At 56.0% G+C, this 14,549-nt stretch overlaps 1 protein-coding gene across 11 annotated transcripts in view; it reads right to left on the reverse strand.

Moving 5' to 3' along the window:
* STARD8 (StAR related lipid transfer domain containing 8) overlaps positions 1–14,549 on the reverse strand; it is a 42,171-nt gene that overhangs the window by 13,420 nt on the left and 14,202 nt on the right. Inside the window, exon 1 of one of the 11 annotated variants that reach the window (XM_090150540.1) lies at positions 9,252–11,744. The exons of 6 other annotated variants lie outside the window; for them this stretch is intronic. Coding sequence is in view for 4 of the 5 variants with exons in the window: in XM_031593972.2 (XP_031449832.2) it covers positions 5,866–5,938 (73 nt within the window). In the remaining variant the exon portion in view is untranslated. Of the gene's footprint in view, positions 1–282; positions 933–965; positions 1,769–5,865; positions 6,928–9,251; positions 11,745–14,549 lie in introns of those variants that run through there. 4 more of the 11 variants (XM_031593972.2, XM_090150537.1, XM_090150538.1 and 1 more) reach the window with 4 other exon arrangements.

The following is a 14,549-nucleotide window of genomic DNA, read 5'->3' on the forward strand; positions in this document are numbered from 1 at the left end:
TCCTTCATCCCACACAGCTCCTTGACACAGCTGCCTCACCTCAACCTGCCTTCCCCCTGCCCCTCCTATCCTCAGAGCTGAGCCATTGGCACCCAAAGATTCAGGTGTCCCCTGTAGAGACGAGGAGCACAACCCTCCCAACACGCTGCTGCCCCACAGGAATCTCCCTGCCCACAGGAGGGGTTGGGTCTGGCACTTCCACCCTCTGAAGGAGACGGCAGAAGGAAGGGAAACCAGCAGCAGACCGTGTGCCCACCCAGCACGCAGCAGTGCCCAGCTTACCCATGCCAGCAGCAGGACCGAGCTGGTAGAAGAGCATGGCCGAGGCACCAGAGGATCTTTCAGCTGTGCAGGTGGTGCAGGGATGCCGCAGCCCCTCACAACCCCGAGTGCTGGCAGGCAGAGCCACGGGCTGCTGAGCCTCAGCACCTGCCCCACTCCTCAGCCGCTTTTCAGCTTTGCCAGCTGCCTTCCCAACGCCTGTACAGAGCCCAGACCCCGTCCCACAGACGGGCACAGAAAAGGTTTCCAAGTGTCCCTGTCCCAGACTGGCCGCCGGCTTCCTCCTCCCACCGCCCTTTCCACAGAAGTACTTTCCCAAGGAAGTGCAGGAAAGGATCTTTCCGAGCCTTGATAAGAATGGGCAGAAAACCGCTCATACGAATGTCACAGGCGGCTTGTGAATGGCCCACGGGGGAAGTGGCAGCAGTGAGACTGTGGCCAGACGCTGTGACAGCGTCACCCACCACAAGCCATGTCTTCAGTCCTCCCCAGCACCCTCAGCTGTGAGCGTCAGCCCAGGCACAGCAGGCTGAGAACCCCCAGCCAGCAATGGGCAGCTGAGCACCTTCCCGCAGCCCTGCTGGAAATCCCACCCCTGATTCTCCAGGGATGCACGCCTGCACGGACAGAAACGTGCTGGTGGCCAGGAGCCACTGGAGCAGGGATGGGGACAGGTTCCCTACCGAGCTGCATGCCTGTGCCGGTTCTCTGATGTCTAATACAGCTCATCCTCACAGCAGTTCGTGCAGAGGGTCTCCTTCCCTCCTCTTCTTAGCAAAGAGCTCTCACCGGCTTGTAGCAGCTTAATATCTTTGAGATCTGTCTTTCGAACGTGACGGAAATGATTGCATTCAAACTGTATGACAGGAGGAGCAGGCACACGGACAGCAAACAGTGCATAAACACAGCGTGCTCACTTCCTTGGGGGCAAGGTAAGAAGGATCTGCACAGAGCTGCCTTCCTATCGCCAGTAAACCCAGCTGGGAGGAAGCACACATGGCACGAGCAGGGCTCCTGCACAGAAAGGGCACAACAGATAACATGGAGTAGAGAAAGACAGCAGCACTTCCATCTTCAATGTCACAGATTTCTGGGGAGGAGAAAAAGGGCTGCCTTGTTCCTGTTATTTTTAGATGGGTTTCCTAAGAAGACTTGTGCAACCTTTCCCTTTCCCTGAGCGTGCAGTACTCCAGCTGTCAGTACCAGCAGCACTCCAACCTGCTGCCCAGCTTCACACAGATTTGACAGAGTAAAGACACACACAGAGCTGCTGGTGAGCTCCTTGAACGCAGCTGGGCAGGCAGACAAACAGCCCCTTTATGGCTCCTACATCAGAGGCAGCAGTCTGTGTGAGAGGAGCCCTCAGCAAACACCCAGACATCCCCATAGGGGGAAAAAGCTCCTGGTGGTGCACAGCCATTACAAGACACCAGAGAATCCCCCCTGGGCACAGCTTCTGCTTTCTCCAGCAGCTGCTATGGGGAGTTTCTCAAGGAAAAGGCTCACCATCTCAAGGAAAAGGCAGGCACCATCCCCACCCCAGTGATCTCATCCTCAGCAGTGGGGACCTGAACCAGTCCCTGGGGACCGGGCTGCAGTGGCACAGGGGCTGCACTCTCTGCTGTGACACAGCATAGGGGACAGAGGGCACTGCATGGCAGATTGGCGAACGAGTCGGCAACTGGGAGCTGACTGTACAGCCCAGCCCTGCAGGGAGGATTGGGAAGGAGAAATGAAGAGAGGCTCTCTCCTTGTTGGTGAAAGGAGAGCCCCTCACATTCCTCCTCCTGCCAGCTCCTGCGGTGTGGCATTTCACTGACCACACGGACTGTGTGGGTAACACTGGGGGCAAACAGAATGCCTGACAGCAAAACCACTTTCCAGGACCCTGGCTCAGCACTTTCATTTTAACATAAATGATAAAAAAGTAGAAGTAGCACCTCAGGATCTGAATTCCCCATAAAAAGTCCCACACAGCCAATTAGTGTGTGAAAAGAGAACCACAACGTCAAATTGCCCATATGACATAATGGAGAGCCATGAAATTTGCTGCCAGGCAGATGGGAGCGCAGCACTGCGTGGGGAACCTCTTCTGGGTGTGTTTGCATGTTTTCCTTCCACCCCAGTTTAAAACAAACTGTTGCCAACAACACTGAATACACAGAAATTCAGCCCTGTTCCCAGCCCCTAAGCAGAAGTCCCTGCCTACTTTTAAAGAAATAATAGAAAATTCCAACACTCCACCTAAGCAGCGGGTCGCGCCTCGACCACTTACACAAGCAAGGATGTGAAACAACCATCTCACATGGGAAACACACCCTGCACTGCAGAAGGTGTTGCGGCCAGGGGCAGTGCAGTGCCACTGAAGGCAGAGGCATCCATCCTGCCTGCAATGCCCAGCTCTGCAGGGCCCAGCCTGGCACTGCCCACACCCCGCACACTGCGCTCTGCCCACGCCAGTCAGGGGCTTGGAGCTGGGCAGGGGAGCGGAGCTGCGGGCATCCCCCATCCTGCACAGCTCAGCACGCTGTGCCAATACATAGAAACGATCAGCTGCTCAACCCTCCAGCTCCCTGTAGAGCCCAGCAAACCACAGAGATTTCAAAGCTGTGAGCATGGAGAGGGCACAGAGACAGGAATGTCCCAGGTGCAGTGGGTTCCCATAACTAACCTTTGCTCTGCGAAGAGGTCTTGAATTCTGGGAGCTGCTCCTTGCAACATCGCCAACGAGGAATTGTTTGGATGCCTCCACTGGGTGCCAAAATATCCCATGTGCTCCAAGAGGCACCCGGCACTGCTCGGGCACTGCTGAGATGTGGCAGGGAGGGGACAGCACCGTGCCCCTGCAGCCTTGGAGCCCATCATTGCCCTGGTATGCCATGGACAAGCAGTGTGGGGTGCCAGATGAGCAAAGGGGATCTTTGGGGAACACTGCTGCAGGAGGCAATATAGAAATCACCAGCCAGCATGCTGCACCCACATGCGCTTTGCTCTAAGCCTCATCCATGCAGATGGCCACCAGGACAAGAGGAGAGCTGCAGGAGAGAACAACACAGCCGGTGTGCAGGCTGCAGGTACAAGATGTGGATGTAGATACAGGACGGAACTGCCTGGTGGCTTTTTGCTGTGCTTTGGGGCTACAGCCCTCGCAGCAGACTGGATAAAGATAGATGTGTGTGAGGTGAACTGGTCACTGCGGACAGACTAGTGCACTCACTTCCCCTCTGCAGGTAACCAAAGATGTGCCCCCCACAAGCATTTCCACCTCTCACTGCGTTCCAACCCCAGACTTGGACCAGCTCTGAACCGAATTGCTCCAGCACAACACCAGGCAGAGCAGAAAGCAGAGCTCTGCACACTGCCTCCATGCCCCTCTCTCTCACACTCTTGCTCAACCACCCCTGCACCCAGAGAGCAAATCCACCCTGGGGCCAACGGATGCCTGCAGGTGTGCTAATGCAATTACTGCACTCACAAGGACCCAGCATTGCTTTAACAGCTCCCCAAAGGCTGATGATCATATCAGACACTGTGGTTTTTGCTCAGAAACAGATAAGAGCACGTAGCCATTTTCTGCATCCTGTGCACTGTGCTTGGAAGCGAGCAGATCAGTGCCTCCCTCCTGAGTACAGCCCCTGACAACCATTAGCTCGCTGACCATGTGCTGTCACACATCTCTGAGTCTCTCCCATCTGAGTCACACTGGCTGCTGGGTGCTCTCATTCCAGATACTGGAACCCCAAAGGAGAAGCAAGAAGCAAACAGCTATGGAGATGCTCAGCAGAACAAGTGCTCCTTGTCCCACCCTTTCTACAATTGTGCCGTGCCTTCCTGCAGCTCTCACTCACTGTTTGGACAGGCAGGCGCCGTCCCAAAGCCCCGTGCAGTGTGTGCCTTCACCTTGACAAAAATAGGATTCTGCTTTTCCATTGCTCAGAAGCGTTTCAGACCCAGGTCAGCAGAAAGATGCCCTCACAGCCTCCTCCCATCCCCAGCACACTGTGCAGCTGCATTGCAGCCACCACCAAAGGCCAGCAGCGAAGGCAGCATTGCTCTCACCTCTGCAGGGAGCCCACAGCTCCGTACCACTGCTTCTCCAAGCAGTGCAACATGCAGAAACTCCTCTCCAGCACAGCATGCTTTGGAGCCACCCTCAGCTCCTTCTGCTTTTAAATCCCAGTATTAATAAAATATTTACTTGCTTAAGACAGGAGGGAACTTCCTCCTATTTTTGTGCATTTATTGAGAAGAAACACCTGGGTCTGTTACAAACTGCACAGAGAAGGATTCGTTCCCTTGTGGGCTTTCTGCTCCTTTCTTTGTGCAGCACAGAACAGGAGTGGGGCACCTTACAGCCGGGGCACCCAAGGACCCCTACTGTGTGCCAGAGCCCCCGCAGCCCTGGGGACACCCCCTGGAGTACAGTTGGTGCTGCAGTGTCTGTGTCCCACTGCCACCCTCCTGTCCCAGACTGGAGGCCTCCATGCAGCTCTTCTGGAAAAAAAAAAACAACTGCAAATCGTGGCATAGAACCCTGATGTGAAATCCCAGCTTCAAAAAACAGCCAAATGACGTTGCTCATGCAAACACGGGTCTGCATAAACCAGGGCAGGAACTCCTCCATGCCCACAGGATTCCCTCCACTGGGAGCACGAGGGGATTAACCCGAAGTCACAGATTCCTGTTGCTGCCCAAAGCACACAGGCGCTGTGCTGGGACCCCCCAGCATTGCTGCAGCATTGGTCACTGGCACAGCTGCACGGCAGTTCCCAGGGAGGAATTTCCATTTGCTGCAAGCACGCATCCGCCCCCCTGCCCTGCAGCTCACCCTGCTCAGCAGCACAGCCCTTTCCCTCTCCCACCCCCCCACTTCCTGCCTTCCTTTCCTCCATCTGAACATGACATTTCCACGGCAGGCAGTGTGGGATGGGCACATCGCTGCTACTGGGACTCCCAGCCAAAGCCTGTTCTCATCCCATTGCCTGGCAGTGCTCAGAGGGCACTCTGGCACAGGCTCAGGAAACAGTCAGAGGTCCCCAGGAGCTGGCATGCCGTGGAGTCACCACACTGCCACCAGCCTGGTGTGAAATGAGCCCGAATGTTAAAGAGGCCGCAGCTCTCCTACGTCTGCAGCATCTTAAGCAGAGAGCAGAGGGGTTGAGGAAAAGCCATGCACTGTGCACACGCTGCAGCCACCCACGGCCGGCCGCATCCATTTCCCTCTGCTCCCCATGTGCACAGCCACACCCTGAGCCTCGGTGCCCTCCTCACATTGGGGCCAGTGGGAGCAGCCCCTCACCCTATGGGAGCCACGGAGCCATTCAAGGGGAGAAAAAAAGGTAAAAGAAATTCTGCTCTTCTTTTCAAGGGAAAGCTGAACAACAAAACAAACTGCACCTCCTAACCCTTCCCTCAGCCCACAGCACAAAAGCCAAAGCAAATTGTCTGGCTGCAAAGGAAACGTGGCTTTCAAGAAATCTCTTGACAAGAAGGTCACCTCACAGACTTTTCCATCTCCCCCTGAATGTGTATTTCTTGGCTGCAGCCTGCTCCAGGATGGAAAGGCAGAGCCGGGGCACTCACCACAGCAGCAGCTGTCAGTCCTGGCTTTGTCCATCAGGAACGGAGGCCGAGGCACAGTGAGGAGCAGCAGCATGGCCAGCAGCCACCCCGGGCACCGTTAGAAGGCACTGAGGGGGCAAGCAGGCAGCTGGAGGTCTGACTTGTTCCACGCAGGCCTATGCACCATGCTGCTGAAACCGGCCCCTGGGCAAAGGGCTCAGCTCCAAGGAGCAGCGGTGGGAGAGCTAAGGAGGGGCAAAAGCAATAGTGCACACACACAGACGGACGCTGCTTAACTGTTTCAAGCTCTCCAACTGCACTGCACAGCCCTCCCACGCTGTGACTCACCGGCAGCGGCTCAGGGGCGGTTCTGTCCCGCAGTGTGGTGTGAGATGCTGGCAGCAGTGCCACCATCACCACTCCTGGCACAGGCAGACAGCGGCGTGCCATTGCATTGGACACAGAAAGAGCTTCGGTCACGCAGGGTGTGCTGCTCCCTGCAGTCAGCCAGCAGGAGAGGAGTGGTGGTGGCAGTGCCACCAAGTTCCCATTGGGCACTGCTCAGTGAAATCACCACCAGAGCTGCAGCAGCTCTCCTCAGCCACACGTGTGCAGACAGCCTGGCACGAGTGCAGGAGGGTTCAGCTTCTCCTGCGGGAACCACATCACATGGGAGAGCTGGCAGAACTGAAAGCAAGGGCTGCTGCCATCGAGACATCAAAGAGGAGCAGAAGCTTTGGGAAAAGGGTGGTTCAGGGACAAGAGGAGGAGTGCCAGCCGTTCAAGATACACAGACCTAATGGCTGAATATGCTCCAGATCCCTGATGGTGCTCACGGCACTTGGCTTTGCCCCGTGCCTTCCTCCATTCCTGCAGGCAGTGCTCACACAGCCCTGCAGGCTGCAGCCCAGGGCACAGCACGCTCGGGGTAAGCAGATTTGGTTGACATGGCATTAGCCTTTGTAACGAAAAGCACATTCTCTGTCACTGTGCACTCCTCATTCGGTGCTTTTGGCACAAATAGGGAATGAGCTGCAAGACCCTCTCGTTGGAGCAGGACTGAAGCTCAGGAGACAGCTGAGATCCATATGGAACATACCTCGGGGAGCAGGATGCAGGCACTCAACTGTCACAGCCTGGCACAGGCACCCACACATCACAGCAGGGACACGAGGCTGCCATTTGCAAGCAGTTCCATGGACACAAAGGCATCTCCGTGGCCATCCAAGTTACCAGTGACCATGTGCAAAATTTCCACCAACACGGGAGGAGTCCGAAACCACTTCCAAATGTGATCTCATGTCCAAACGATGCAAGGAAGCACCGGGCCCCAGAGGCAGCACTGCTCCTGCCACTCTGTGCTCCAAAGGAAGGGACCGGGGCTGCCCAGGACTGGCTCATGGAATGCTGCACCAGCGCTTCTCAAAGCGCTGCAAAGCTGTGTTGATGCAGGAGGTCAGTGGAGTCCCTGAACTGAGAAGTCTTGTCTAAAAGCAAATGGTGCTGCTAAAAGCAAGCCAGCAGCGCACAGCCAACCAGCGATAAGCAGTGGCCCTATTTACAGTGCTGGGGGCCATTTGGGCTCAGCCAGCAGGAGCACACTGTAGGCAAGGTGGGCAATGAGCTCAGTGAGTTCTGCACTCAGCACAGGGACTTTGCTCCAATTCTCCTCAGGAAAAGCCTCCTCTGCGCCCTTCCCTGCCGGACCTTCCTGTCACTGCTGCTCCCACGGCGCCACAGGAGGAAGCCAGACTGCTATTTCCAGGCACAGCAGCAGGGCAGGAGCTGCCGCCTGGGTCTGCAGCCAGGCAGCGTCTGGAGGTGGGAGAGGGGAGCGGGAGCACAGACCCCGGGGAGGGGGAGGCAGGCAGCCCTGGGGGCGCGTTTGTGGGTTCATGCTCCTCCTCAGCCTGGTCTTCTGGTCCATTTGAGGTGCAGCCACATTGTCGCTGATATTTCATCATGCACACCACAGCTTAGCTTGGTGCTTAGCTTAGCATCATGCACACCAATACTTAGCAAGCAGTATTGGTTCAGGACAAACCCCCACCCTTACACATCAGCCCATTTACTCCCCACCTTGTTCTCAGTACCTGAAGGGGAGCACAACAGCTCTCATCCCCACTGCACATAGCACTGCACAGCCCCCTGTGCCCTCTGACTTTCCTCCTGATATCCAGTAGCAGGGCAGAGGCCAACTCAGGGCAGGGCTCCAACCCATGGACCACAGTGGTGACTTCGCACTCTGCAAAATTCTCCCAAACCAGAACCCCTAGACCACACTGCTGAGATGGGCAACACAAGCACAGAGTCACCACAAACATATGGAGGTCAGAATTAAACCCCAGAGCAAAGGTGGGACCAAGCAGCACAGAGCTGAGATTCATGGAGCTGTGCTGAGCCCCACAGGAGCCCATTCCCCCCATCCTCCTCCCCACCACGAGATGGTGGAGGCAGCAGCCTGAGCTCAAGGCTTCCATTTCCTTGAGAAGCTAACAGAGAGAGCAGCCAACAGAACTGCTGAGGAGTAGTTTTAAAGGATGTCACAGTTCTGCAAAGAGACAAAGGAATATATTTTTTTTAAATACAGACATCTCCTTGCCAGGAATGTGGGGAATGTCAGGGAATATCATAAAACAGGATGCAAAAGCTGGCCTCAAGCAATGTTACAGACTCACATGCTGGCCTGACAATCAAGATGTTGAACCCCAGTGAAAGACAAACCTTGTGTCTGCAGTGGGAATTACAGACCCGGCTCACCCAGCTGGTCCTGGCACCAAGGAAGCCAGCTCTGCCAGGCCAGCCCCGCTCCCCCCTCCACACCCACCCACCCACCCACCCACCTGCACTGAGGCACAGTCCCACCCCTTTACGCACAACGGGAGCCATGGGGACCACTCCTAAACCCCCACACGTGCTGTAAGCAACGGGAAATAATTCTCAGCAATGGTGAAAATGACCCTCTCCTGTAGCTCTGATCGTTAACAGCACTCTGTGGCCACCTGAGGGCTTCAGGCAGGCTCACATCCCTGCCCAGTGATCCCAGTGGTGCTCTACCTGCAGCAGCTGCACACAGCGGGGTCAGGAGCAGGGAAAACCTCCCCGGGTCACACTGAGCAGAGCCCCAGAGCTGGAAGGCAGCAGGAATCCCAAACTCAACACACCAAGCATTTGCATCATTAACATTAGAAAACAGAGGCCACTTACTGGCAAGAAGCACCTTGCGGATGGAACAGGCACTTTTTTTCCAGCTTCCCATCCCTGTGAAATCCCCCGTTGAAGGAGGAGTTCCGTCACAGCAAGACCCACTCAGGGCTCTGGCTCCTCACACCATCAGGGCTCAGACCCAGCAGTGCTGTCGCTGCCTACATGCTTCTAAGCAACCCTTTCCCTCAGAGAGCACCTACCTCAGAGCTGCAGCTGATGACATTTGCGGTAAATCACACAGCTCGCACCTTTCTAAAAATCATCCACGTCTATTATTATGAGTCACTGATTTCTGAGTAGCGTCTGTTCTCTGAAGGGACTCAGAGCCCAGCGCACAGGAAGGCACAGCACCCACGTCCCCGAGCCCATCGCCATGCTGCCGGGAGCCACACGCGGCTCCTGCACGGCCGGGATGGGGCACAGTGGGGCAGGCGAGGAGCGGCCACTGCAGCCCAGGAGGATCCCGGGGATGGCGGAGCTCAGCACCCTCAGCCCAGTGTGGGGCCGGGGTCGCAGCCTTCCCTCTGCTGGGGCAGGACTTGTGCCAGCAGGGCTCGCTCTGCCAAGGCAAGTTTCTCAGTTCTCCGTATTTCCTCCTCTACGAAGACAGAGGATGAACCTCATCAAACACCAATCGCTCCACCTTCTGACCCCGCTCCCTTCCACCCCCTGACAGGCTGTGACCAAAGCACAGAGACGGAGATGAAGGCTCCTTCATAGCCCTGCTGTACACCTCAGCACACCAAAGCAAGCAGGGCCCCACAGCACGGCTCAGGGCAGTGGGAGGGGGCAGCACGGGGCCAGGCGGCCATGGCAGAGCAGGAAGGAAAAGCGTCAACGTGCAAATCCCTGCCAGCAGCTTTGCAGGGCGTAGTTAATGAGCAAACATCTGTGGCCTCACATCCCGTAAAGGACATTCACAAAATCCCCCCCCATTCATGAGAAGAAAGAAATTAAAAAAAAAAAAAAAAGTAAATGATTGCTCCCACAGATGAGAGCACCAGGGAGTGAGCAGCGGGGCAGAGCAATGGACAGCCCCACCAGCACTGCCAGCCCTCAGCGCTCAGCCACCAACTCCTGTGGCTGTGCTGGGGGCTGGCTGCTCCCATCACCAACATGGGATTTCCAGCTCCGTGCCACCGCAGCAGACATCACCCATCACTCATGGGGTGGGGAGCAGACCGGCCTCCCATCTCACTGACACACACATCTGTCATCTCTGCGGCAGCTGTTTGAGGAGCATATCACTACTTTCCCTATTTCCTATTTAACCGTCCTACTGGAAAACCCTTCAGTCAGAGACAACGGTCAGATGGTGGTTTGACGGTTCCCCATCAGGGGCAGCTGCAGTGCGAGCACCCACAAGGCAGAGAGAGCTCCGCAGTCTTTAGGCAGGGAAACAACAGATGCCAGGCACAAAGGGGAGCGTGAACCCAACCCCAGCCCTGGCTCCGGCAGGCACTCACCTCCTACCTATGACAGACCTGAGAAGGACACGATTGCTGTGTCAAGAACAATCCCTGACAACCCGAACAGCATCACCTGGCCGCTCTCACCATCTCCTCTGATTTGTTCCTCTTTCACAGCTCGAAGGCAAACCTCAGACCAGCAGCTGCCCTTGCATACAGCCCTGGTGTGCAGCTGGAATGTGAACGAAAGGAGCGGGTGACAGCGTGGTGCTTGTGACTGCTTTGCAGTTTCCTGTCTCCATTTCAGCAGCTGGCACTGATCACGGGCCCTAAGGTCTGATCCCACTCAGACATATGGAATTGGAGCAGTGCTGAGCACCGGCTGAGAAATGGCACCAAATCCCACTTTCTAGATGGGAGAACGAACACATACAGGAAAAGCTGACCACCTCCCACCAAAGGCACGGCCCATCTGAGCTGGTACCCACCAGTCCCAAAGCAGCTCATGCCTTCCCAACCCACACACAGGGGCAGCCCAGAGCGAGCCCCCCGACATCCCAGTGCCACCCCCAGCAGCAGCACTCACAGCTCAGCTCCATCACAGTGCCTCACTGCCACGGCACCCTGCTGGGGGCTGCCCGCCCCACGGCACCACCACGGCCCCAACAGCCATAGGACAGCAGCCAAGGAGAAACAATGAAAACCATTTACAGGGCAGGAAGCTGCATCTGCTGGATGAAACGCTATCTTCAAACAAGACGTGTTTGGATAACTCCAGTTTCATAACTCGCCTCTTCCGATGTTAGGAAATCACAGTAATAAAAAGAAAACAAAATGGGGGAGAAGAAACTTGGCATGGGGAACAATGGGAGAATTGCTCGACCCCAACCTGCTGCATCTTACCCCCGGCAGCCACAGCTCCTGCAGTAAGCCCTGGTGACTTTGCACAAGAAGAAACATCTGATCAAGTATCAGCAGGAAAAGAGTTCAATCTGTTCTGCAAACACCAAGAGCACAATGCGCTTTGATGATCCTACGTATTACCTGCCTGCTTTATGTTTCTTTTTAACCAGAACCAAAGCGACCGCGAGGGCAGCAGGAACACAGTTAGACAGAGGTGGCCAACAGCGAGCCCTGGAATCTGGGCTCTGGCAGGGATGTGCCCATCACCTGCAGGGATGGCAAGTCCTTCCTTGGGCAGGGCAGGACAGCTCCTGCAGCGTTAGCAGGGGCAAACCATGGTGAAGATAAAACCCTCTGTCCCATAACTGCCTAATGCTAACCAGAAACCTTCACAGGCACCAGAGAGAATAGTGCTTAATTGAACTTAGTGGGTCCCCGCTGCTCTGCAGCACTGAGGCAGCCATGAGGCAGGTCAGAAACAGCAAGAAGGGAATTCCAAAGGGATTACAAAAGGCACGGTGTGCTGAGGGGATGTGGCACCTACTTGGACCACAGAGGGTCCAACACAGACAGGGCTCTGTTCTGTCCCACTCGGTCTGACCCAGCTGTGTAATGTGCCCTGGGCACCAGCAAGCAGGACAGCCACTGCAGGGCCCAGCAGGACAGGGACATGCAGGTCCCCTCCTTCCCCCACCTTGAACAATTTGGGAGAAGCAGCCAAAAGCTGAGGTCACCCCACCAAGTTCTGGCTCCATCCCCACCCGCCTCCTCTCCGCCCCCTCCCCAGTCCAAATATAAACTTGCTTACAGGAAATGCCTTAAAGAAAAGGCACCTCCCCGAGTCCTGAAGAATGCCCAGAAAATAAACTGTCTCTGGACATGAAGGAAATGGCTTTTTCTTTCTTTTTTTTTTTTTTTTTTTAAATAACACAGCAAAGTAGATTTAACCCTTTCAGCCCCTGCAGGAGCTCAGCCACCAGTGCCTCAGGAGCTGTGCTCTGGATGGCAGCACACAAGTGCATCCTCTGCAGAGGTGTCTGTGCACCACCAGCAGGGCTTGAGCAAAACCAGTCTCAAATCCACAATCCCATGCAAGCCCCTCCATCCCCTGAGCACCCACTGAGCCCTGTCCCAGTGTCCCTTAGAGCCTCCCCAAGGGCTGAGCTGTGCCACCTCAGTACCAGCAGTGCTGTTCCTGCAGGGTGGGATTTCAATGCGAAGGCCAGGCAGTGTGAGCAGGGTTGGGCCACAAGCAGTGCCCAGGTGGGCTGCACAGTGCTGCATTTGTTCCAGTGAGGAGCACAGCACCATGCAGGGGCTCTGGAGGCACAAACACCACTTTCACATCAACATCCCTGCACAGAATCCGAGACAGAGATGTGGAAACCTCATAGCCAGAGGCAGCTGTCTCAGAACAGCCACAGAGCTCCCACAGTGCTGAGCAGGGGAACACAGGCACCCAGTGCAGTGCTGAGGGCACAGAGCTGTGCCAGGGCACTGCTGGGACACGAGCACCGACACAGCTTGGTGTGCCACGCAGTGCTGTCCCTGAGCATTCACAGCCTACAGACCATTCACAGAGGGACGCCCTTTGTTGCCCCTCTTCTAGGGAGGAATCTGAGGCAAAGGGGAGTCAGCCCGAGCTCACAGCTCCTGCACCCCCAGAGGTGCCGCCACGCAGCTGCAGCACCTCCCTGACCGTGCTCTTTCAGCAGGGCTGCTTCACCTCTCCGATGTGCAAAGCAGCTTGACACAATTCAGCTGCTGCAGCAAAACGCCTGAAATATCTGCTGCTGCTCCAGAGAAGCAACAGTGCTGGGGATGCTCCAACGTGTGTGCAGGCAGCAGGTGTGGGAAAGGAGAGCAGCAGCACAGCTTAACTTGGCTGCAAAGCACCACGTGTGCCTGGAGCTTGAGGCAGTGTCAGCAGCAGATCCGGCCCACAGGCACAGCTGATGCATGCGCCACAGGAACCAATGGGGCTGCACAACCACGCAGCAAGAAGTGCTCCCTGCTCCAAATTAGCAGCAGAAGTTCAAAATCAGAATAGCTGTAACTAAAGGTAAAAAGATTCAGAGATGGATGTGAGAATGTTGAATGCAACAAGCAGGATGAAGTAAGGGCAGCCCACAGACCTGGGGCTCAGCCCTGTGCCTGCAGGGGAAAGGCTCTTAGGGCTGGGTGGAACCAGGAGGAAGCGGGGTTCTGAGGCAGCACAACCTCAGACACACAACCTCAGGGGTGCTTCAGTTCTTCAGACTTTTTTTTTTCAGAAGCCCATTATTTGCAGCTGAGGGAAGATGACAGTTTCCACCCTCTGTCTGCGTTTGAGCTGCTGGCACAGCCCTCAGGGCTCCAGGAACACACTCCTACCACAGCACCCTGCCCTGCTCCCTCCACACAGAGCCGTGATGAGGGCTGACACCTCACCAGGGGCTGGGGCATGCACTGCTGCTCGGGGTAATGGGGGGGGCAGAGGAGGATCACGCGGAGGGCTGATGGGCAGTGATCTGCCTGGGAGAAGGAGGCTGAAACTGCCCCGAGGTTCTGCTCTTGCCCAACGACGCTGATGAAATGAGGTCATGAGCTCTGAGTCACCCCAAGCATCACCATCCCTGCAGTCTTGTGACAGGGTGGCTGCCACAGCCCCCAGCTGCATTTTCACATGGGAGGACAGAGATGCTGCCCCGTAGCCCTTCTGCTGCCCCCTCCTCAGTGAGTGCTGAGCAGAGGCTGCAGCACAGAGCCCTCCATGCACGCAGATGGAATGTAGCAGTAGCACTGCTGTGCAGGGTGCTGGGGAAGCACTTTGCTGCTTTTCCTCAAAGGCATGGGGGGAGCTTGCCTCCTCTGTGCTGCATCAGACAAAGGGGCATTCAGAAACTGAACTTGTGCCCTCGATGGCAGTTAAAATATTCTTGTGAAACTCATAGGGGGAAAAAAAAAAAAAAAGCGGCGGGAGTGGGAGAACAGAAACCCCTCCAACCGCCCTTGCAAACAAATTGCACTCAGGCAGGAACACAGCGACAGGTCGGCAGCATCCTCTCTCGATGCCACTTGCCCAGAAGCACCGCTGGGAGCACAGCCGCTTTCCCTGAGTGGTGACAGAAGCACTCGGTGAGCACTGAACCTCGAGCATCACAGGCAGCTGCAGCCAGGCGCAGCACAGCCTCAGTGAGAGGCTCG

This window comes from Phasianus colchicus, chromosome 14 (genome assembly GCF_987193195.1).
Source record: "Phasianus colchicus chromosome 14, bPhaCol1.hap1.1, whole genome shotgun sequence".
Classification (NCBI taxonomy): domain Eukaryota; kingdom Metazoa; phylum Chordata; class Aves; order Galliformes; family Phasianidae; genus Phasianus; species Phasianus colchicus.